Here is a 25,137-nt window from a genome sequence, read left to right on the forward strand (position 1 = left end):
ACAACTTTACCTAATTTAAAGCCTAGGAATGGAAAATTTGACATTAAATCACCAAACTCAAAGGTATACGTCATGCGATCCAAGGGACATACACAAAGTCGATCAAAATCTGACCTATATTATCAAATTAAAAACCTAAAACATTTTTCAAAATCATAGTATACAAAAGGCTAATAAAATCATTTTCATTTAACTATCTCAATATTAAGGAAATATTTAGGCCCAAAATTTTAAGGCCTCCTATCGTACATATGGATTCAAAATTTATGCTAAAAAATTCACCCAAAAAGTTGTGTCAAATCACTGGTACTTTGATCTACTCGAAGAAATGATAAAAGTGTTGAGATATACTTCAATAGATGCACAATAAACTCCTACATCTCAACTTCAAGAAGATGAACTACTTGGTAAAGCACAATCTTATGAGAGGACTTCCACAACTGAATTTTTTGCAGGAAGGACACTATGATGCTTGTTAGCTTAAAGAAAGAATTTCTTCAAAAGAAAGCAGAAATTTCAGTGACCAATCGGCTCCACATGTTACATCTTGATTTGTTTTTTCCGGTTAACATCATGTGAAGTATGTTCTTGTGATTATGGATGACTATACAAGAATCACATGGACTTTCTTTTTGCATAACAAAGATGAAGCTTTCAAACATGTCACTGAACTTATCAAAAAAATAGACAACATCTATGAGCTCACTGTTAAAGTACCGAGGAGTGACAATGGGACAAAGTTCAAGAACCTGATCCTAAAACATTGATACTAAGTACCTAAGGTACTAAGTACAAGATTTGTAGGCTTAGCACCTAAGGTATTTTTACGCCTTCGTAGAGAAAGTTTGCACCCGTTCATATATAAACAAAAACTTTTATTTTCACCATTGAGGTTTTTAAATATCCGCGGATTGAATATTTGTTTTAATACTCGATAAATAAACACAAATCAAAGTACTTGTATTCAATCGCCCTTTTCACAAGTACTTCGGAAATAATGTATTAAATGCCTTAAAGTATCTGTAAAAGAGTGTATGAGGTGAATGACTTCGATCTCAAGTTTTTTAGGTCTTTGCCAAAAGAATGGAAGTCTCTGACCGTCGCTCTTAGGCAATCTAATAATTATCATGAGTATATCTTAAAAAAGCAGTATTGCGTACTTTAAACCTATAAGGTTGAGATACAACATGATGAAGGAATGAAAAATATGTTTTTCGCATACAACATGATCCGATGATAATAATTTCAAAAGATCGAGTAGTGTAAATATCTATTTTTTTTTAATTTTCTTCACGGTGTTCCATATCTATGATGCGGTACATGAAAGATATATGTCTAGATAAGGAACTCAAATTTCTTATAAAGGTAAAATTTTAAATTTTTAACCGTTATGGATGTCGAGGAGTTCTATGATGACAATATATGTAACTTCTTCTGTCACCATCCAACCTTTTAGTAGCAATGGAAGAGTAACCTAGCTTATAGCATTGATGGTCGTTTGATGATTAGGTTACTATTAGCTATTCTAGTCAAGGTCATATTCAAGATGCATATATAAAACCATTATCTATTGTGCTCTCAAACAATACTTTTATCTTGTGTTTCTTATCAAGACAATATTATTATTGAACAAGCATGGTCAAAATGGAGCTCATGCAACAAGAACACAAAAGAAAACCTTGTTCAATGTCAAAAAAACTGAAGTAATAACATTGCAAAAGGTTAGATGAAGCTATTCGAACAATATTTTACAAAAAAATAGCCATTGATTATGATGTCAATCAAACAAAGTTTTAAGAACTAAAAGTCCATTGTCTTACCGATTAAAAAATATTAGAGAAAAAGATAATTGTTTATGAATTATTAGACAACATTTTAAGGAAGAGAAGACCATTGCCTAACATTATTCACATAACTTTTTTAGAACCGAAAGACAATCGTTTTATCAGCTAAATCACAATATAACCAAAAGTATAAGGTTGAATGCAATACATAGGACAATATATTTTTAGTACATTAACATTGTCGGTAAGACATTAACACAACATCAACTACTAAGAAAACACTTATTATACAAATCAATAAAGAACAAGCATGTGCAAATATAAATTGTTATACAAGAATGTTACATCAAGATTTTACTTTTCTTTTTGATATATAAGATTTTATTTTTTTTAAACTATAATGTGATTGTATACCACAATTGTTTCTCTTTCATAAAACTCTTGTTTAAATTATGAAGGAACAATAGTTTTTAGACTATGAAAACTATTGTCTTCTTCAACTAACAATAGAGATACTGGGTACAAAAGGCTTAATTTAGGTGACTAATTACAACACTATCTTTGCATATTGTTGTCGTTACTTTTTTACATATTGTTGTTGTTACTATGTGTTATACAACACTCTGGACTGTAATGGAAAAGTAAATCACACAACTTAATATGTATTTTTGTCTAATATGCATAAGAATAGGCACCTCAATAGACATCAGAAATTAAAAGCTCCGACAACAACCAAAAATCACTGTGTGATTCTGTTTTTGTTATATGCCGTTGTATGATTTAGTTATTCTTTGTAGTGTATGACGGCAAAATCAATGAAAATTGTGTGATTTTGATTTGTATATATGTATTTATTTAATCAAAAAAGCTAAACAATCACTAAATATTAAAATAAATCACATTTCTATCTTATAATTGGTGCAAAATTGATTATGACTTAAAAATATATTTAAATATAAATTAAATTTATCTTAAACAAAAATTATTTTTATTATGATTTATTGAAGTTCAAATAAAAAAAAGATTTTCGGTTTCCCGTGTCGCACTGCCAAAAATGCTAGATGACATCCAGTCGTCCATATGGTAGAATATATAATTCTTTTAGAATTTTATATTTTCACATGATTCATGTACCATAATTTGTCTTTTAAATATATTTATCTTGAATGCTGAAGATCATATCCATAAACCTTCAAAATTGTTATAAGAATGTGTATATGTGTACAAGTATCATGCATTTTATTTCCTCTACAGCTCATAAACAAGCAAAGATAATTTCTACATGCCTTGTAAAATATGCTATGATGATATAGATTTATGCATTGTACAATATTTTAGATATAATTGATCAATCATATGACTTCATTTGTAACAGAGAAAGGAGAAATATGATGAAAAGGTCTTTTTTCAAAGCATAAGGCATTTCTTCTGCATTCAGACGTTGGATGAGAAAGAACTGGAAATCCCAACTGAGAAGAGAATATGATTCCAGGACATGCCCCATCAATCTTCATAATTTTGTCAAGTATATCAGCACAAAGCTTTGCAATTTTACGCGGCCAAAGAGCAACAGAAAATGCCTTCAACTTCAATTTTCTATGGCCACTTATCCGCAGCCCCTTCAGCTTGATGTTCATTCTTTTTGGCCATCGTCGTCTAGGCTGTGCCATCTTCTCATCCAGATAGCTTAGTTTCCTGTAACGGAAGCCCATTTTGTCTTGACGCAATTTTGGATATGCAACAATGTTTAAGTATGTGTTGAGAAAGGAGATTTGTGCAATGATGAGATCTGGGATTTGTATATATAGGGGATTTAGAGGGACTTGAAAAATGTAGTGGTTAAACAGAGACAAATTGAAGAAAGCAATTGGAGAATCTGTGTCCAAATTTACATAAAAAAATATAGTAAAATTTAAACAAAGAGCTGAAGATTACCTTTGTTTTATTAGGATTCTTCTGACACATGAGTAATAGTCTAATCTTGTATTGGAACAGAATGCATTGTACACAGAGAAGGGGACTATATACAAGTAATGGAATTTATTGATTGATTCAGACTTTATGTACCACATTATGAATTTGCTCATTCATCTGAAAAGGTTACCACATGTAACCACCTTACTTACAACCAACCACTTGAATTATAGAATTATAATTACAGACTTTTATACACATGTTTATTAAGTATATTTGTGTGATGTGTGTGTGGAAGAGGAATACATTGACATGTGAAATGATTGGAGTGCATGTTAGGGATAAGTTCAAAGGCAATGATCTGTTAGTATATATACACAACTGTTTTAATATATGTTTGTTATACAGAGATTGAGATTGGAATCAAGTCAGTCTTAAGTCCTAATTGTCAGATTAAATACATATGTAAACACTTGCTTAAGTCCTAATTATATGAACCAAGTTGGTCCAGAACAAGGTTAGTTTATCTCTTGTTGTCTTCTTCTGTTTATCTGGAACAAGTTTATCGACATTTGCAATTCTTGATTTTCTTTTTCTGAATTGTTGAGCAATATAACTACTCACAATTTTCACTCAATTTCAGTGCAACATATTAAACCTCATGATCCCCTGAAATTATAACAGACATATAAAGGACTTAGACATGATGTGTTATCAGGGTGTTGGCCCTTGTTATCTGTATATCCATCATTAATACCCTGAATCCGAAAATATAGGCCCGAATAACATTTATTAATAACATTTATTAACGTTACATTGTGTAGCGTTTTGGATATTCATTCTCCTAGGGTTAAAAGAACACAACGCTAGTTTATGTAGCGTTCTTTTAGGTTAACGGTTTGCTAGAAATTGAAAACATCAGATTATCAGGCGTTAATAAGCCGTATCTGCGGCCATTTTTTCCAACTGATACTCTGGGCATTACTTTCAAATTTTATGAGATATAGGGCCATTTTTCGCGTTATGAATGTACATAAATCTTGCAGACAAACACACACTGCACACACACACATGTGACCTCAGGACTCTTCAATCGAATAGAGGGACATATGTAGTGCTAAGGCTGTGGACAAACAAGATGAAGTAGCAGATGGTGGTTACTGGATTTATATGTGAAAGTCACTGTCCAGTGTGCTGACAAATCAACCACTCTACTTGTATATTACATGTGGCCTGCATTCTGTGCTCAGTTTCAGAACAGAAAACAATATATAAATCATCTCATGGTCTTACAAAGGAATAATACAGCCCATTTTCATGCATAATATAGTGCAGACTGATGATGATTAAGCAATATACAAGATCACAAGGTTTGTAGCATATGAAGTGGGACATGCAATCAATTTTGAGATGTTGCTTTCTTGCCTTATGGACTTGATAACCATAAACATTTTTATCTCTAACCTTATGTATACATATGCAAGGGGAAATCATCAGTCATGTTGAGCATACGTAGAGTCATCTATTTGGGTGTCCACTTAACTCACGCATATATGGTAAATATAAAAAAAGTAATTTTGCCTTATATTAAGCACTCAAACAATTTGACCAGTATAAGGTTTTTTGAAAAATTCAAAAATAAATCTGTGTAGGCTAATGTTGCTAATGTGTATAAAATTATTTCTGAGTATTATTTTTTGAATATTTTAGTAAAAATAACATTTTGTATTCTTTTCTGGAAAAAACAAAATTTAAAAAATAATAATTAAACTTATGTTTTTTTTATATTATTACATATAAAAGTTAAACAAACATGTAAAAGAGGATGGAATGAGAATATATATTATATTATATTCTCATAATGACAAAAGTGTAAATAGCTGATATATATGTTACACGTACTGGGGACATACTGAAATTATGTAAGCAAATTAATTGGGAGGTTAATGCTATATTTGGTCACTATACTCATCAAAATTTCCAGATGGTTATAAGTAAAAAAAGTTTTCAATTAAATAAAAAAACATCTATATAAAAACTTGTACAATTATCGAGATTAAATTTAAAAAACATTTCAGGACCCTTAAATTTATCTTTGACTTTAACATGTTAATTTTAACGGGGTTGCATAAAATGGAAGAAGCAATAGTCTCATGTTTGCACGCAACAGTTGACACATTAAACTACATCATGTTTTTTGCACTAGTTACCAGATCTTGAAGCGTACTAATCAGGATATTAAACTTTATTTGGATTCTATGACGGAACTTGAAGACAGAACTCGGGATCGGATTGTTATGAAGGCACAAAAATCTTAGCAGCAATGAGTTTGTGGAAATGATGGTACTAATGGATATTTTATCTTATTTCTGATATCTGAGTATATGTTGGAAAACGTGAGTTTTTTCCCCACATTGTTATGTCAATTTTGAATCACATATTTGAGTAACAATTGTTGTGTGCTCACAACGAGTGACGCTTGGAGCGCGTTCTCCTCCAAGAGATCTTTCCAAAGCACTTTGAATCAGTGAAAATGACTAAGAGATGAATGAGATAAAAATATACAAAGTTGATCTCTTAGAAGTGAAAAAATGAGGAATGTGTTAGAAGTCTCACATTGATATTGCAAAGGAGAGTACTTGGCTTTATATAATAAAACACTTATGGAGTGTTCACATGTGTTACCAATTTATTGTTCCAACATAAGTATTTCTTTTTCAAAAAAACTGTTTTATGCTTTTCTTGACCCGTTTGTATAAATAAAACAGAAGCACTTTTTAGAGGTTACAAATGCTATTTTTCTCTCTGAGCTTCTCCTTCTTTTCCAAACATTTTAATCACTTATAAGTCTTAACTTTCTTCTAATTTCTACTTCACATTTTTACTTTAATCAAGAAGCACTTATTTTAAGTTCATCCAAACGGCCCCCAAATGTCAATGATCAATTCCCACCTTTTCAAGACTTTTCAAATATCATTCACATATCCTCAAAATTCTCCATATTAATTAATTTTATTTTCCTCCATTTTCAAATATACAATTTAAAACCCCACAGTCACTGACTAGTATGCAGAATTCTCCACATACAGTCAACCTGCCATTAATAACTCAGAATTTATCAATGTTGATGATGATTTTGATGAAACCAAAGGTGTTCGAGAAATTAGTCGATAGTGAAAGTTGGTTGTAGATAACTCTTAATAACTGCATATTTGAATGTGTCAATTAATCTACTGTTCAATATATATCAAAAAGCCGAATCATTCTGAGACCGAACTCGTTAATATGTAACAAAAAAGTGGAAACCGATAAACTAAGGTGCTCAGAATGGAGCATATTTTGAAGAGGCTAATAAGATAGTCGAGAGCGTTGAAACGGGACAACATAATTGTGAGAACTCATATAATTCATATGAATAAATACAAAAAGAAGGCTAACTTTGTTAAGCACTAGTATAAACTCCTTCAACTACTTAAAGCTCGAATAAAACAAAATAAATTCTGAAAATTTAATAACTATACACCAACAAGTGAGTGGTCAAAAAGGTGTTGCAACAATTATATTAGAAGTGGTTGCAACAATGATACTACAAGTAGTTGCTTCATCTAATATATAAATATGACATCTATTTTTTGGAGTTGCTAAATCAAATAATGATATAAATGTATCAGGTTAGTCACTAGTATTTGATGAATTTCCGTAAGATAATATATCCTCAATGAATAACATTTGCAAGATAATATATCCTCGATGAATGACATTTGTTGAAAGAACATCACATTGGAAGATGATTAAAGAATTCTTTTTCAAACTACCAATAAAATCCACGAAAAGATGTCCAACGAGCGTTTATTGTATCAAGGTCTCATTTGCAATTATATATTGTTTTGCATACTATTAGAACAAGTCGAGAAAAATTATGAAAGCATACATCATAGTTTACAATACGAATGTTGACGAGATACACATACACTACTCTATTTGGTCATTAACCAATTTATGATGATGCAACAAATAATTTATCATGTCAAATTTTGGTAAAGAATCATTTGTCCTTCAGAAATCTATATTTGAAAAACAACACTTGTGAGACGGACAAACACATCATTAGCTACAAAATGAGTTGACAACTATATCTCACGATTTTATAACAATCGTTATTTTTTCTATATTATAGTAACTTAAATCTAAGTCTCTTGTACAATGTTTTTAATGTAATAATTTCACATGTAATTTCCTTTTAATAATAGGATGCATTTCAATTACGTCACATATTTTTTATTTTAATAATATTTTTCACAAAATTTATTATAATAATTGTAATATAACTAAATTAAACTATTTATAATTATTAATTTATTTTAACTATAATTATAATGTTTTATTTATTAATATATATTAATTATTGATATATTATTTTAAGATATTTATGATAATAGAATGATATGTATTGTAAAGGGAAAAGTAATTATGAAATTCATTTATAAGTGAAAATTTGAAAATAAAATTATGCATCCCTCATGATCACAAGATGACTACCTTTTTAAAAGGTCACAAAAGAAAATTGAAAATAAAATTATGTATTCCAGGTCACAAAAGAAAATTGAAAATAGAGTTATGTATTCCACAAGATCGGAGGGTGACTATGTTTTAGAGGGTCAACAAATGAATATTTAGTTTTTAAAAGAAGATCCCCGGAAGTTAGTGTGTTCAGTTTCCGTCAGATAAGTAGAAGGTGTTGTGATTATACTTGATATTGTTTTCCAATTTTAAATTTTGAGAAAAGAATTCTTATTTTCATTTTTTCCAAACTCTTTTTATGTAATATAAATGATATTTAATAGTATTTTTATATTCTCTCTTGTCTTATTTCCAAATATCATTTTTTTTAATTACTTAGTGATCACCTGGTTCCTTATAATCAATATAAGAAACCAATGTGATCGGATGACCATTTGTAATAAAAATTTAGAATAAACTTATTGTTACACAGTAAAAATTAATCCAAAAGAAAACACATTTTTAATAAAAATAAATCAAGCGAGTACAACTTATATTAAAGGCACACACATGGGATTCATTTGAATTTTGTGTTTTGTAGGTGAAATCAATTTACATTCACATGCAAGGGAAAGTCGATGACTATGTACAAAAGTCTCTCCACGATCAGAATTCAGAAGTATTGTGGTCAAACATGCAAATATTGTACTCGTAAATATATACCACCAAATCTCATTTTCAATCAAAACGTTTCCAACAGCTTCTTCTCTTTTGGTAGGCTGCTCTGAGTTTATTCCCTCTAACGTCCCCCTGCTAATGTGGTTAGAATTGAGGATCGGGTATTTGACATATTTATTTATACTAGCATTAAACCCGTGCAAAGCACGGGCGACTATATATAATTGTATATTATTATTTATAATTTAAATTTTAATATTATTTTATTAGTGTTTTAGTATTAATGAATTAAAATTTTATTAAATTATATTAATTGGTTGATTATATTCACTCTTGAAATTTTAACTAATTATAAATTATATTTAAAAAAGGAATGGTAAAGTCTTGTAGTACATGACAAAGTGTTTGTAATTTGAACATTATGAAACTGTTTAATGATGTAAGGGGAATAGAACTCTACTTATTGTAGACTTGTAGTTATAAGGAAAATGACCAAACAAAAATTTTGGACGATTACAAATTATACCTATGTTGGCTTTATAGATTAACGATTTTCTTTTGGCATAATTTGAATTTTTGATGAAAATGTATTACTGTAATTTTTTTTTCAATATTCAGTCATTTTCCCTCATTTATATCTTTGATTTTACTTTGTGAAACAAATGCATGGTTATGCGAACAGAGCCCGATGTGTTAATGGATCTTCTCCAACTCGTTTACCAAATTTTTATTTAGTCGGACAATATCATATGACTATGTGGGTGTTTGGCTGGATTTTTAAACCTGCATTTATAAGTTAGAAGCACTTATCTATATTATTTGTGTAAAAAATCAAGAAGCATTTATAATAAATTAAAATTACTAACTTTTGTTTCACGACTTCTACTTATTTTCCAAACACTTTAATCACTTGTAAGTTTTAACTTGCTTCTCATTTATATTTCATTTTTTTAATTTAAGTAAGTAACACTTTTTTTTTTGGGAATGTAAGTAAGTAACACTTATTTTACCTGAGCAGAGGCAGCTCAAGCATAACGGAGGTTTTAGGAAAAAAAATATTGAGATTTTTTTTTTTTGCCAGAAAAAAATATTGAGATTTCTAAATAACTTTCCTTGCTTTCTCGTGCGCATTCAACTGTCATTTTCTTCTCTATATATAACATAATCAATATAATATTATAAAAATGTATAATTATCTTAAAATAAATCCTCATTTTAATTATATAGAAACGAGGCAAACATATACTATTCCATGTAACCTCAGTTTTAGACATCAAACTAATTATAAACTAGAGGAGGTAAAGAAAAAGAGATGAACATGGAGATGGAAGATTACTGCGATAACGAGGACTATTTTTAGCAAATGCTGGCAAAGTACGTTTTCAAGTTTTAAAGTCCACACTTGGTTTGTGTGTGTAAATTTTAAAGTCAAATTTACTTTATCCGAGAAACACCTCGAATTTTCTAAACAAAGAAGCAGCTGTTCCGCAAACTCTCTAATATTCAAATATGCACCAATTCATCAAGATCCCAGCTGTGTGTTTCTAGGAGAAAAAGAAGGTTTGGTGTCTCCTTTATCATCTTTACAACAGCTTTCCCAAGTAAAATGTGCATAAAATTTCACAAATATATTCAACATATGTGATGCAGACCTATACAGTCAAATACGAACAGTACGATCTTATGGAGGCCGGAGTCGTGGAATGCTAATCTGGGGAAGAATCCGGGAATAAATCTCACCAACTCGAAAAAATTAATAAACACTTTTAATTATGTTTAAAGAACAAAACATAATTAATTTTTTCATTAAATCATAATCACCCCACAGAGTAAAAGATATTGTAAAATAAATATTTGAGTCCAAATTTATCTTTCTCCCCGATTAAAGTACTACAGTATTATGGGGTGGTGTATTATGAGGTCGTTTGGGTAAGTTTAAACTTACTTATAATAAAGAAGTGGATTATAAATGAGAAGTAAAATAAGAATTACGATTAAATTGTTTGAGAAAAAGTAGAAATCATGAAACAAAAGTTGGTATTCTCAACTTCTTATAAATGTTTCTGACTTTTTACACAAACAGGTGAAGAAAAATAGAAATCGGTTTTTTATCGGAAAAAGCTTGAAGTCGTTTTGCCCAAACATACACAACACTAAAATTTTACTTTTACATTCTTCATTTAAGCTACCAAACATCAATTACAGTCAAAACACAAACAAGTCTCCTAACCATCAAAGAGGAATCTTTGCAACTATATACATAAATTTACATTGGATAACATAGTAAAAACACTTTAATTTAGCCTTCTGTGTATAGAAATGTCCTTAACTCTCTGAATAATCTAATTAGATGTCCTTATAACTCACTTAATTCAACCACAAATGTATTTAAATCTAATCTATCCGTCACAAATGGCTGCCTGCCAAAACAGGCAGATTTTCTTGTACCGAAAATAAAAAAAGAAAAAACATCGAATTAATTATAAGCTCCTAACACAAGCAATTGTAACTGTTCTTTCTGTACCTGAGAGGAAGAAACCTTTTGTTACCAGAAGTGAAAAACAAGAAGCTATGTTTGAGCTTGAACCACACAATTTTCCTGATCTTCTTGGCAGATCTGAGTCTGATTCTGATCACTTTCTTGACCCGAAAGAACGAAACCTTGATCTTATCAGACAGACTCTTCTTCCTGGAGAAATGGTAGCTTCTCAGAAACAGCTGCCTCTTCTCCATATCTGTGTAGCTCATTTCGCTTCTGAATATTGGGACATAGCTCATTTGGTTCACAACCATTTGTTTATCTGTGGGAATAAGATAGAAAGAGTTGAGACTTGAGAGGTGAGGAGTAGAATTGAGTTGAATGGAATCAGGAGGTGTTATATACACACATGTGTACATGCATTATGTTATGTAGGTGAAAATAATATTATATGGTGAGTAGTCATGCATTAGAGCAAGTTAAAGTCGTAGCCTGCTTCGGTTGATTTCGATTGCTTGAGAGAGACTTTATTCAGCCGTCGCTACGATATGCACCTTGGATAAGAAACTATTAAAATATATAAATATTTCATTTTTATGATAATATACAAATATTTCATTTTTATGATACAAATATTTTTTCTTGATGAATTTTTGGGATTGTTTGACTACAGAGTAATTAGAGATTAAATGAGAAATCGAGTTAAACTGTTATGGATTTCTGATATGATGTTTTTATTAAATATTTTATGTAGTAGCATAATCAATTTATTTATTCTTCATTAGAAGGGAGTTGTTTAGTAGTAATGTTATCACTTTATTATTCATAGTTCAATTAATGTATAGATTTAGTAATTAGAGAACCCATATATAAATCTTTGATAAAGCAATATTTTTTACAAGTGGGCGGTCACAAATGGTCATACGTGGTACTCCCTCCGTCCCTAAATACTTTTCCCATTTGTACTTATCACGTTTGCCAATACACAGTTTTGATCATTAATATCTTTAATTTTATATTTGTATTAAATATAAAACCTTCATCGTATTAAAGTACACATAAATATGAATCCAACAAGATCACTCATGACTATATTTTATCTTATAGATTAGACGTAAATTAGTAATTTGTCTCATGTTATGAACAGTGCCGACATTACAAACGGGAAACGTTTTTTGGGACGGAGGGAGTAAGTAATTGTGATAACTTTGTATATGTCTTTATACTATGTGATCTCTACTTTTTGGTTATTTGGTTGCTTTAACACGACAAATACACGTCTCTCTAGTATTTCTCTATTGACTGCAGATATATATAATGATGTGGACAAATCTATCCACGTCAATTTCCTTTTACTCCTCCTCCTCCCCGTCTCTGTTTGTTTTTCATCTGCCTCCTTGCTTCATGTTTTATTTTCGTTTTTGGGAGGGAGGAACTAACCCACCCCACGTTATTACGGAATTTAATATCTCGACTTATGACCATGGAGTTACTTTCAAAAAGAACATTGATAAACAAGATTACATTGTACTATAAACTTTACACTCAATAAAATATGGCTTGATGTCATTTTAATCCTCCGTGCTGAAGAATATGTGTCGATATGATCACAATGTTTTAACTCAACAATTTCAACCCTCAAATATTCAATGCATTCTGACTAATCCTCATACCAAAAATAGAATATATCGAATGCACTATGATAATATTTCACACTCGTGCGGGTTAAAATGATATTAAATATCGAAGGTTACAAAAGTTAAAATACACATCTAATATTCTGTAGGATTTAATAAAAACATCTAATATATTCATTACAGATTAAAATGAATGAAAAATTTTATCTTCGATAATCCTCATACCAAAAATAGAATATATCGAATGCACTATGATAATATTTCACACTCGTGCGGGTTAAAATGATATTAAATATCGAAGGTTACAAAAGTTAAAATACACATCTAATATTCTGTAGGATTTAATAAAAATATCTAATATATTCATTACAGATTAAAATGAATGAAAAATTTTATCTTCGATAATAATTGTCTAGTTTACCTTCCGTTATGTACCGTTTTTTAATTTCATCGCTGTATGAGGGTTAATCGGAACATACCAGATACTTGAGTGAATGAATCGACTAAGTCCACATCGATAAACATCCACGTACATTGTGGGTTAAAAGAGCATTAATCATAAATTATTTAGTTTTCTACTCACTAGAATGCGTTTTAAGAAGTGTATAATATCGTGAAGTATATAATCTTTTTTGAATACAGTTATTTCTGTTTAATTTTGATAAATAATTTAAGTTTTCATAGCCAAGAATATTCCTTTATTGGATTTAACTCTAGTTATAATTTGAAATTGATTTCTGTCGCAAATAAACTAAATAAATAATTGGTGACTATTGGCTTCTGAAAATTGAAAGTGTATTCACATTCTTTATGAACATCTCCTCTTAAAGTTGCTGAAGTCAACGAGAATATATGGAGATTGGTTATGAAAACAAGAAGCAAGCATCACACTTCTCTGTGAAGCAACAGCAGCAGTAGCCACCACAAGACAGGTAGGAAACTTAAAGAACAAGTGTACTCAACTAGGATCAAGAGTTTTGGGTTAATTAGTCCTATCAACTTCGGATCATTATCACTGATTTAAGTAGTAATATAACTAATCTCTTACATTAACTTCATCTTAGCAACCTTCTAACACAAGTTTTTACATTCATTAATGACAATTCTTACAAGAAAACTCAGAAGTAAACTTCAGATGAACCCACTGGCCAACTATGCAGTCTTTGACCAATATTAATAGAGATTCATCATCAGCAAATATTTGTTTATATTGGACTTTTTAGTTCCCGCACAATTGCTTAATAATTACTGGTTCCAACATCCAATTAATGATCTTTTTGCAAAGACCGGACGGAATCATTCACCACCCACCCAAACACAACATATATAAGAAGGCGAATAAGAAATGGATATGATGTAATGGTTATAGTGTCCCTGCAGCATATCATGCCCGCTTTTTATTTATATAAAAATATCATTCATGCAGAGTAGGGAATAATTAACAAATGATCTTACAACCGTTGGATTAGAAAATGGAAGATAGAGATTTAAAATGAGCTAAGCGCAGAAAAAAGCCCCATGCATGGGCATTTAAAAGTGAGCTGATTTATGTAAGGGTGAAAAAACCCATGCCAGTAATTGTTAATCAATCTCTCTCTTTTGCAACTGCTGACCAATGTTAGGAAAAACTAGTACCCTAAATGTACAAGCTAATGACAATATCAGGCTAATCGATATCAAACTAACCGTTTTATCCAAAAGAGCTAGAACTAAGAAACTCAGAAAACTATAAGTACCCCGAGGACAACTGTTCAATTCTTTTTGCAGTGGATATTGCAGGCCTTTTCTTTCGCACAGGATATAACATTCAAGATGTATAGTTAAATCAGTGAATTGGTTCATGTTCTTGTCACCTTGTTCCAGTGTAATTAGATGGAGGTACCTTTGCAGAGTAACTGGGGATGTCTAGGTCAATCAGTGACACTTCATAAGGCATGGAGATAGAACTACTTTCCATGAGCAAGGAGCTGTTCATTGCCTCTGATTTTGAAGTATCACGTGTAGCACTCTGGTGAAGGGGACTGTTTGGGCCAGAACCACCACTAGTTTGCTGTGAATCAATGTTTCTCTTTCTTACCATATCCATCTCTTGTCCAGTTGGGACAAAGGTCCGCGTGCGGTACCTTGTTGATCCCACATCACCATCATGGTGGTTGTAGAGTACATAGTCATGGTAAGTAGGTGCAAACTGCAAAAGAAGATTTTTAAGAAATTATAGTAACAAATAGAGTTATGCAAGATGATAATGACATATACTATGTATTCTTCAAGCGACTAAGCAGGAAATAAGGCGAGTTGAAGGTGCATCAGCTTACCTGATGGACAGTGTCATGGTATAAGTCATTTATCATGAGAGCATGTGCTAAGCTTTCTTTAAAATTACGAGAACTGCCAATATTTGCCCCAGCATACTCCTTGTATGGAAATGCAAAATAATGACCCATAGCTGCCAGAAGCATCTCAACACAGAGTATAAAATTCTGAAATTCAGCAGCTTCCTCTGTATCTTTTATGTAACCGGTCCTTGCTGCCAAAAAAACTATAACACCCTACCAACAAATGAAAAGAATAAATTAGACAATACAAAATATTTCAAACAATCCTATTCTCACCCATATTTCCAAAAAGAATGGAAGGTACTCAGATATTTATTTTCCAATCCGCGTATAATATCTTGCATTAACAAGATCTATATTGTTTCTTGAATTATCGCTATTCTCTCTTGCAAGTAGAAATTTTTGACAAATGGTGTCTCTTACAAAAACCCCAGTAATTCTTCGTTATTATTTCTGCCTGCAAATTCAATAAATCCTCTCTAGATAATTTGGCTACCATTCGTTCTTTTCCTGCAGTACTATACTTCAACTAATTTGTTTGAAAGTAAATGGAGGGTTATAAAGAGAGCAGCTTCTATCATGTTGCCTCTGTTGGAGGGTGAGTAGTCAAATTTTACATTAGCAACCAAAAAATTAGTATTCTTGGTCCTTGGATTGAAGTCAAATGAATCTCCCTAAGTGGATAGATGAATTAGCATATTTAGAGGAGATCAAATATATGCACCTGACAAATTTTTAATATATTGAATTGTATACACTTGACAGATATAGATTCAGATAAGACAGATCTGATTTTAGATCGAGGAAGGATAGATAGAGGAATGCATGAACAAATGATTGGGTTAAGATAAATTAACAGTGACCGAGTTGTTCTTCCAGTTATAGAATTTGAGTTGACAGTTTGACTTTAATGAAATTTTCCACAGCTATTGGGCAAAGGAAAACAAAGAAAAGGAATCTTTGGCACAACCAAAACCTAGATCAACTACAGCAGATAATAAAAAAATTTAGAAGAATATTACAGTATTAAATAGAAAACACGGCAAAAGCAAATTAGCGGAACTGTCATATTGTAATGATCAAACTCTTTACCTGCCAATAAGTCAAGAAGACGACAGATTTAATGATGATGAACTTCGGTACAGGATTAAATGGCTGGAGCAGATCCCTGCATGCAACGTAAAACAGGTACAGAGCATACAACGCTGCAGAGTAGGAACATGTATAGATAATGGTGAGATAAAGGTAAGATTGTTTTGCACTGAAATTCCCATCATGGTATTTTCCTTTCTCATAGAGTATGATTGTAACGACAACTAGGATAGGCTTGAGAAAGACAAACTGCAAACACCCTTGTTTGCACCTTCGTATAAAACGCCTGCATAGCATTATGCGTTTTAGCAAGATGACTCGTCAAATATAATAAATAAAGGTCAAATTTGGCTTTAAAATATAATCAACACAAAGTTTCTACAAATATTAGTTCACATCAACAGAACAAAGCCATGACCAAAAGTAACACCAAAATTAGCAGAAATTAACCATCGCACATAATAAGTCAACCATTAGGATAGCCCGTATTACATATAGGAGGAGAGAAGTTAACCGAGACTAATTTTAGATCAGCATAATTTCATCATCTAAAACAGCTATCTATATCTCAAAAGTATACCAAAATTTATCTATGCAGAACTACAAAATATCTATACTTAGAGGCTCATCGTACACCAGGTACCCCATTCATCCAAGAGAAATCAACACCGTAATAACCTACCCATCAAGTGGAATCGGAAGAAAGCAGCAGGTCATTAAACACCAATTTGGCTTCAGAACACGACCAGTTAGACTTAAAACAACAGCTCCTGGACCACCTACCCAATCCAGGCACAAGGAAAGGAAATTATAAATGACCCAGGCTTCATATCTGAAATCGATAACAGAAACAATTCAGAGATAACTCTTGTAATTATAGCTTCAGTTGAAAACACTTAAGCAAGTAGCTTTAACTAAGTGCAAGTATACTGGGAAACAGATACTACACTGATACAATCTTTAAGGAAGACATTTCCTCTTGTATATATACAACCTATTTTTACAACTTACAAGACTGTACCAAAATTTGACAACCAGATTACAAAAGTTAATTTCCAAATGTGCTTTAAAAATGTCTACCATCAATTATCACAACTAAAAAAAGATTTAACGAAATTCATGCACTGGAGATTAACTTTTATATGTAAATATAGCTACTGGTACAAAGAAAGAATTAGTTTAGTTTCTTATACATCTTTTTTCTTTGTGCTGTAAACAATTCATATATTTCTACACCTTATATTAATATGGCATCCTCTTCAAATAAACAGTAATGTACAGATAGACGTATATTGATTCCATTAGTCATCTTTTCTGTATTTTATTTGAAATCCAAGGATGTGCAGATATTTCATATCGAGTCCTATATAAGTAGGCCATCCGACTTGGATGATAACGGCATCACCTAAGTGTTCAAACGTAATTAAGTCATTTTTTTGCCTGCAACTTACCTCCTAGATTCCTTGATAAGAAGTCCTCGATACAATAATGCCATATATTCATTTCCTTGGCCATTAACCACACAGCTTCAGTTCATATATTGAGAAAGCAATTTATATTAAAAATGCAAGTCGATGCCGCATGAAGAGTGAAAAGCTTAAGAGTTCTACTATTTTATATTTAATTCAGACAATAATGTTAACAGAAACTTGTACGATTTAGATGGTAGTTTAAAACTTATAATTATAGGGAAGTATGATCAGCACTTCATCTTATAAATATGGAAACACTTACATTTCACGAATGGAATTAAAATAGATAGTGGCGCTCTCAGTTACAACTAGGGACAGGAAAGACATCAATGCATAAACCTGCCAAAAAGGTAAAGCTTCGTAAGAATTGACAGAATGGCACATAACAGCAAGAAAGATTGAGCAGATACCGGAAGTAAAAACTATTAGGTAGACATTCACATCTAACATTATAAGGGATTTTTAAGCATGAAGTTTATGTGATGCATATACAAACTTGGCATCGTATGACACATGTGCAAGATATTATCTATCTCCAAATTCAGTGTTAGTTAAAAGAAAATGTCTGTTCCTCATCCACGAATTCAAAATATATAAGCAGTAAATCAAAGTCATAAATACCGGTTTTACCTCACGAAAGGGAGGAACTTAGACTAATTCTAATTTTGAAAGGAATAATATGCATCTGTTAATGGAGAACAAATAAAGAAAATACAGAGGAACTAATGAAGAATGGATGTACACAACAAATTCTAAATTTGTTGGATAACTACAGTCCTGACTGAATAAAGAAGCAAGTGACAGAACTAGAAGATTATATGATCAATGTAAAAAGATGAAAAGAAAAAAGATAAAACTAAGAATTCAGCAAAAATTATAGAAAGCTAAAAATACTTACAGGAACCATGAAGATGATGCGGACAATGTATCTCTGATAAGTAGGCTCGGTGTAGTTCAACAAGTGCATGTATATATGGTAAATCGCTAAAGCAATAGCCCCAACCATGCAGGGAAATGCAACAAGAATATACAGTATATGCCCCATTCCTAACAAATTTGCTGTAAAACGGAAACAGAATCACGAATCATGAGGCTTTACAACACATTCGAAACAAGAACACCAACAACCGATATAAGGTACACAAACCTCAAAGGAAAGGCAAATTGTTAGGCTTCTCAATGCATTTGACACAAATTGCACCTGCAACCAAAATGCAACATATCATCTTATGCACCTGCAATAAAATCGCTACAATCATATATCAGGAACCCTAAACTTCAAAATTTTCAGGTTGGTAAGTTTGTATTCAACTTCTTGGTCCGTAAAAACAAGAAAAACACAAAAAGATTCAATCTTTGGCAATACACAACAACCCCACTTTGCAAGTTCATTAAAATTGCCTTCAAATTAGATTAAATACAAAAAGGAAATGCAAGAAATGAAAAAGTCTGAAACAAGTTGAATAATAACTAAAATTACCTGCAATTTGAATCCCAGGAACAGAATCAAAACCCCAATTTAGAGGATTGTTTGGAGAAAAAGATCTGATGATTCTGCAAAGCCCAATGAAATTGAGACAACAATGGGGGTTTTGTGTCGAATGCAGTAAAACAATTGAGATTGTTTTCAAACGAAACTGAAATCTTTCCAGCAGAGACGGGAAAATATATTTTTCAATCAAATTTGCAGAGCTCATACATCTTGATTTCCCACTAAAATTTGGGTACCCGTTTCTTTTTATTCTCGAGTTTTTATTGTTTTTCAAAATCAATATGTTTGGCAGGCTACAGAAAAACTGAATGTAATACTTGTATCTAAATCGGTTGATCTTTTCCCCACGAATTGGGTTGATAAATATACCCTATTCGAATTATTTTGATGGAATAAATATATATCCGATTTGTTTCTAGTAAAATATATTTATAAACTTTGACAAATACAATTAATAAATTTAAGTACCTTTTTTTAATTTCATCCATTAATCTATTTTATTTTTCTGGCAATTAACATGCTTATATTTTAATAAAGTTGATATTACGTAAAATGGGGAGACATTATAAATAAAGAAGCATATAAAAAAGTTGTTCATTTTTTGAAAAACAAAAGTGTTAATCTAATAATAAAAATCCATACGACATCTACAACAATTAATTGAGTGGAACAAACATTAAATTGTAATCGCATGTTCTCATGAAGAGACAGTTAAATGATATTTTGAAGATAATGTATATATAAATACAAGTACTCACTCCATGGATTCTCGTTGAATCACTGGTACCCTCTTTATCATACCTCGATGGAGCTATCGTTTGAGTTAACGACCAGAACTGCGATTCCATACGGAATTTCATCACCAAATCAAAACCATCGTTTACAATCAAGAAGCGAAATCAAACTTCTCACCAAGAAGAGAAAGCAACCTGAAAATCCAATCTAAAAAACGAAATAAAAGCAAACTGAAAACAAATCAAAATAATAAATTAGATCCGATAATCAAAGCCACAAAATAGGCGATTAACTTTCGAATCCGATAAGTTCCGCTTGAATCGAAGAAAAAAGTAAACTAGAAGCTCCGATGATTTAGATCTAAAAAAACAAATCAAACCTAATCGAAAGGATCGAAAGCCTTCCCGGACGAGGAAGATTATTGAAAAAAACAGTTAAATAAAACAAGAGTTTGGGGCTTTACACCGGTGAAAACCGATGGAAGCCCCTCAAAAAATGGAGGCGGCTACTCCAAGAACAGAGAGAATTTTAGGGTTTTTTGTAGATACCTTAAAAGGTTGTTTATTTGAAAAAGGTTCCAGAAAATGTAAAGCACATAAAATTAGATTTTTTCCCTCTTCTCTCTAGCCGCCTCTCTCTTTTCTCATTCCGAAGGGCTTTCCACTGATTTTCAGTGGAAAGCCCCAGATCCTTCCGCTTAATTTCTTGTTCTTTGGTTGTTCTTCCTTGTTTCATAGATTTTCTCAATAAAACTCCGTCTTTGGGCAAAGTTATCTTTGATCTATATCACGAAAGTTTCGATTTTCGTTCTTATTCGCTTCTAGAAGGCTTTTTGGAATTGTGAGTGGATCGAGTATCTCCTTGTGTAGGTTCGTGGTGCAGATATAATCATTTTAGTTTGCAGTAGAATTTTCTTTTGTATGTTATAATTATAGTTTGACTTCTCTCCCCAGTGAGAGTGTTATTTTTCTCACCTTATTTTGTGATAATTGGTTTGGATTTATCGATAAAAGTCTTCCGGGAATTGCATTTGTGGTTGATAGCTCAAACGGATTTCTTGGAAAATATGGTGAACACAGAGTAAGGATCTATAAATATACCATTGCTGTCAATTTCAACATCACTTATTTGTCTCATCTTGGATATGAAGACATGCATGTTAATCTATTTTACATTTGTTCGACTCGATCATTCTTGTAGATGTCATATGGTTTTTATTTATTGAATTATCTCTTTCTCTTAAAATAAAAAGAAGAAAGTCAATTAAATGACAGTCCTACCCTACGAATCAATGAAAGCTCACATAACTCAACAATCACTTTTTTTTGCAGGAATTTTTTTTTTTCACATTAAAATAAAGGAGAAAATACAGGAAATAGAAATAAATGAGTGATGCACAGACCACACCACTCAAACAAAAGATTAGTCAAGAAACAACATCAATGCCAATCAAAGTAATACTACAGGAGATGAAGCAAGTCAGCCGTCCAGAATCCAGGTGGACAAAATATAGTTTTAATTATAACTTATTTTTAAAACTTTGTTTTTTTTATAAAAATTTAGATGTTATACTTTTATATAAAAAAAAAAATCTTAAAAATAAGTTGCAGAACTATACTTTGATGAAGTATTAAAATTCATGTCAAATGCTCGTCCTCAGATATATACGGTTGGTTGGGATGAACGAAGCATTCTTTTTATTTTTTCAACTATAACTGCCCAGTAATTAGAGTAAAGTGTCGATTTATCAAGCCCTGATTACTGGTTGAGGGGATTTGTTCGTCAAAAATGACCAAACAAAATCAAACATGACTAATAAAATAATAAAAAGAAAATAATTGCAAACCCAAAATCAAGAATATTTTAGACTAGTGCTAGTCTTATAAATAAGAATAAGGGCCGGTGTGAGGTTTGGTGCTTTAATGACTGCTCTCGTGAATCAAAAATCGAATAATTTAAAAAGATGTCTACGTATACCTTTATGTTTATAAAGATCAAGCCAAAAGTGTAGTTTTATTTGTGAGAGGTAGATGCCTTTGTATAGATATCTTAGGAATTAAAGTAAAAGTAAGTTTGATAATCATCTTTGGCTATTGATAGTTACCTATAACTCCTAGAGACAAGATTCTAGACTGTAGTTTTATTTGTGAGAGGTAGATGCCTTTGTATAGATATCTTAGGAATTAAAGTAAAAGTAAGTTTGATAATCATCTTTGGCTATTGATAGTTACCTATAACTCCTAGAGACAAGATTCTAGACTCTTTCCAGAGTTTCTTGATTAGGTCATACGTTTGACTATTGATAGCTACCTAAACCTTTGACATTTGAAAGTTCACACATCTCAATGCTAGATGTTTTTTTTGTAAGGGCTCAATGCTAGATGTTTATTAAGCTTTTATCAAGTCTATTTTATAAATTAGGAAACTAATTAATAAATCAAATTATTAGGCCTTTACAGCCTGGACTTTCTCTCTTCTTGGGATCTTATTGATCAGAAAATAATTAAATTGCTTCCCCAACTTCGGGGATATATCAAACAAAACTTTCTAGAAGTTAAGAGTTTTAATAGATTTTTTTTTGTCATTTATATTATGTTTTTTTTTAGGACAACATCTTTTCTTTTGCAGAGCAGCTAATAAGTTTGCCATTTTCCTTCCTTTTTAGGGTTCACACACATTTAAATATTTTTTCATGGCTTAATTCTTTTCTTGAAAATTTTATCAATTAATCATAATTATCTTTAGACTAATAATCTCTTAAATCTAGTATTAATTAGGGTTCTGCACTAGAACTGCATATCTAAAAATGTTGTGTTTATGTATTATATTCTGAAATTATTTTTGACCACGAACAATTATGTAAAAAAAAATGTATTAAGATTTACATCCTGAAAATCTAAAATTTAGAGTTCTTTAAGTTCTAAGATTCTATTTTAAAATGAGTTTTCTATTGAACGCCACCGATATATGTATAAAAGTTCTAACTCCATCCTTCATTCTTCACATAAAATCAGTCCCGTGCACATAATTAACTCCATCCTTCATTCTTCACATAAAATCAGTCCCGTGCACATAATTATTCAAAAGTTGAATCTTATCACTTTTGAACATACAATAAATCAGAATCATTTACTCAATATATCAAAGCAAGTTACATATCACTACACCAAATATAGGTTTCCTGACCGTCATTTTCTGACAGATCACTCTTTGGTGTTTAATATCTGACGGGGTTAGCATCTGACGGACAAGTAAGCTAACATCTGACAGACCTCTGTTTGGTCGTCGAAAATTGAATATTTTATTTATATAATTTGGTGGCAAAAAATATTTTCCCCACTAAATGGACCTTCAGAAGATGTCAGAAAATATATCTATTTTCTTTATAAAAAAAATAAAAAACATTTTTTAATTTAAAAGAAAATTAACATATGAAATATATGCTTGCCATTAGATACTTCTGACCAATAACCAGTCAAAAGTACTTGAGTGAAAGAAACATTTTTAACACATAGCTACTTCTGACACACAACCAGTCAGAAGTATTCGAAACAATTATTTTTATAATTAGATACTTTTGACGGATATCCCAAAGGTTGGTGTTATTTTTTAATGTAAAATTATTTTTATCTAATTTTCTTTTTTATTTAATTGTGAACTTCCGACAGATAGGTTGTAAGAATTTTGTTTTTTGATTTCTATTATTATTTAATAAAAATTCATTTAAATATGAATAAATTATATTTCTGACAATGATGTCCGTCAGATGTTAAGTTTAATACTATAATATGTATGAAGTAGGCCTCACATTTATCTTCCGACAAAACTGAACTTCCAACGAGTTTCAGAATTTTTGACTACAAGTTTTTCGACAAACATATCCCGTCGGAAGAAAGCATTCTTCTGACAGAATGCAGGCTAAAATGGCTGTCGGAAATACCTGTATTTGGTGGAGTGATACTTTACATGGTATATACCACACGATCTATAGCCAAGCTGGATAAGATCCTACGGAAAGTTCTCACACGGCCGAATCAAACCTTTTATTAAGCATTAGAACATCTGATTACTCATATATTAAAACATTTGATTACTCATATATTATCACAACAAACCAAGCCCTCTTCCTCCACCGAAGCATGCAAGGGCTAAACCTCCGATTCTATTCAAAATTAACGAAGCCAAACAAGTATTTACGCATTTCAATCTCATTACCTACGGCTGGGATTTGTGATTGGATCTTGAGAAGTTAAGGGTTGAGAGTTGCAGCAATGGAGGGAAGTGGAGGGAACGCGCGGTAAACCCTGTTCATTTAGTTTTAATTATGAAAAGACTAGTTTTGTAGCTATTTTATTGAAAAAGAATTTGAAATCATAAGGGTATCTTGGTATATTGATAATCTGAAATAAAAGTTTTAATTAAAATAATTTTATTAGATTTATTTGCAAAAGAAATTAAGAAGTATATTTTAGGAAAATATTTACGCTTCCGAAACAAAATAATGTGATTAGATAATAATAAAAGGGAAATTTTTATAAAGCTTATCTTTTAAATACTAATAAAAGAATTTTAAATATCAGGGCAAAACTAAAAGAAAGGATTATTATTTTCCACAAAATAATTTTCACTTTAATTCGAAAATGTTGGTAAAATAAGTAATTGGAACGGTCGAGGACGGACAATCAAAAATTATCACATGACAATGTAATCGGATGTCATGAAATCAAATAATCCCATAAACAAATTTACACTTTTATTAACAACAAAATCACTCTAATATAATTTACATAATGACAGATAAAGGATATGCAAAAATAGACAGGCACACATATGACACCTAAGAAAATAAATATAATAAAATACAATAAAATTAGATATTACATATATAAGTGATAATAATATATTTATGGTATAATACACCGAGAATCTACCGATCCACTAAATAATAGTATTATTTATTAATAAAAAAATATCACAAATACTGTGTCATTACAATTGATCCCAAATTATTGACCAAT

General features: G+C 31.1%; 1 protein-coding gene across 2 annotated transcripts; it reads right to left on the minus strand.

Annotated features, from left to right (window-relative positions):
• Window positions 1–14,490: 14,490 nt before the first annotated feature.
• On the minus strand, window positions 14,491–19,691 carry LOC108210190 (uncharacterized). Of its 2 annotated transcripts, none has more exons than XM_017381479.2 (8): window positions 19,373–19,691; window positions 19,040–19,093; window positions 18,791–18,951; window positions 18,155–18,231; window positions 17,103–17,252; window positions 16,421–16,706; window positions 15,308–15,541; window positions 14,491–15,180 (listed from the first exon to the last, which is right to left on the minus strand). In XM_017381479.2, exons 3-8 carry the CDS (start codon window positions 18,935–18,937, stop codon window positions 14,842–14,844), a joined length of 1,233 nt encoding a protein of 410 aa, XP_017236968.1. In that variant the 5' UTR covers window positions 18,938–18,951; window positions 19,040–19,093; window positions 19,373–19,691; the 3' UTR covers window positions 14,491–14,841. The 2 variants fall into 2 exon arrangements, with proteins under 2 accessions (XP_017236968.1, XP_017236976.1); XM_017381487.2 differs by having other exon boundaries at window positions 19,040–19,127.
• Window positions 19,692–25,137: the final 5,446 nt, after the last annotated feature.

This window comes from Daucus carota, chromosome 1 (genome assembly GCF_001625215.2).
Source record: "Daucus carota subsp. sativus chromosome 1, DH1 v3.0, whole genome shotgun sequence".
NCBI lineage: Eukaryota > Viridiplantae > Streptophyta > Magnoliopsida > Apiales > Apiaceae > Daucus > Daucus carota.

Excerpts from the sequence above, each read along its gene's own strand:
- LOC108210190 (XM_017381479.2), bottom strand. The coding sequence starts at position 18,937 with ATGGGGCATATACTGTATATTCTTGTTGCATTTCCCTGCATGGTTGGG. Across the intron at positions 18,232-18,790 it reads GCATCATCTTCATGGTTCCT|GTTTATGCATTGATGTCTTT; the intron begins GTAAGTATTTTT and ends CCTTTTTGGCAG. Across the intron at positions 15,181-15,307 it reads ACCATGACACTGTCCATCAG|TTTGCACCTACTTACCATGA; the intron begins GTAAGCTGATGC and ends CTTCTTTTGCAG.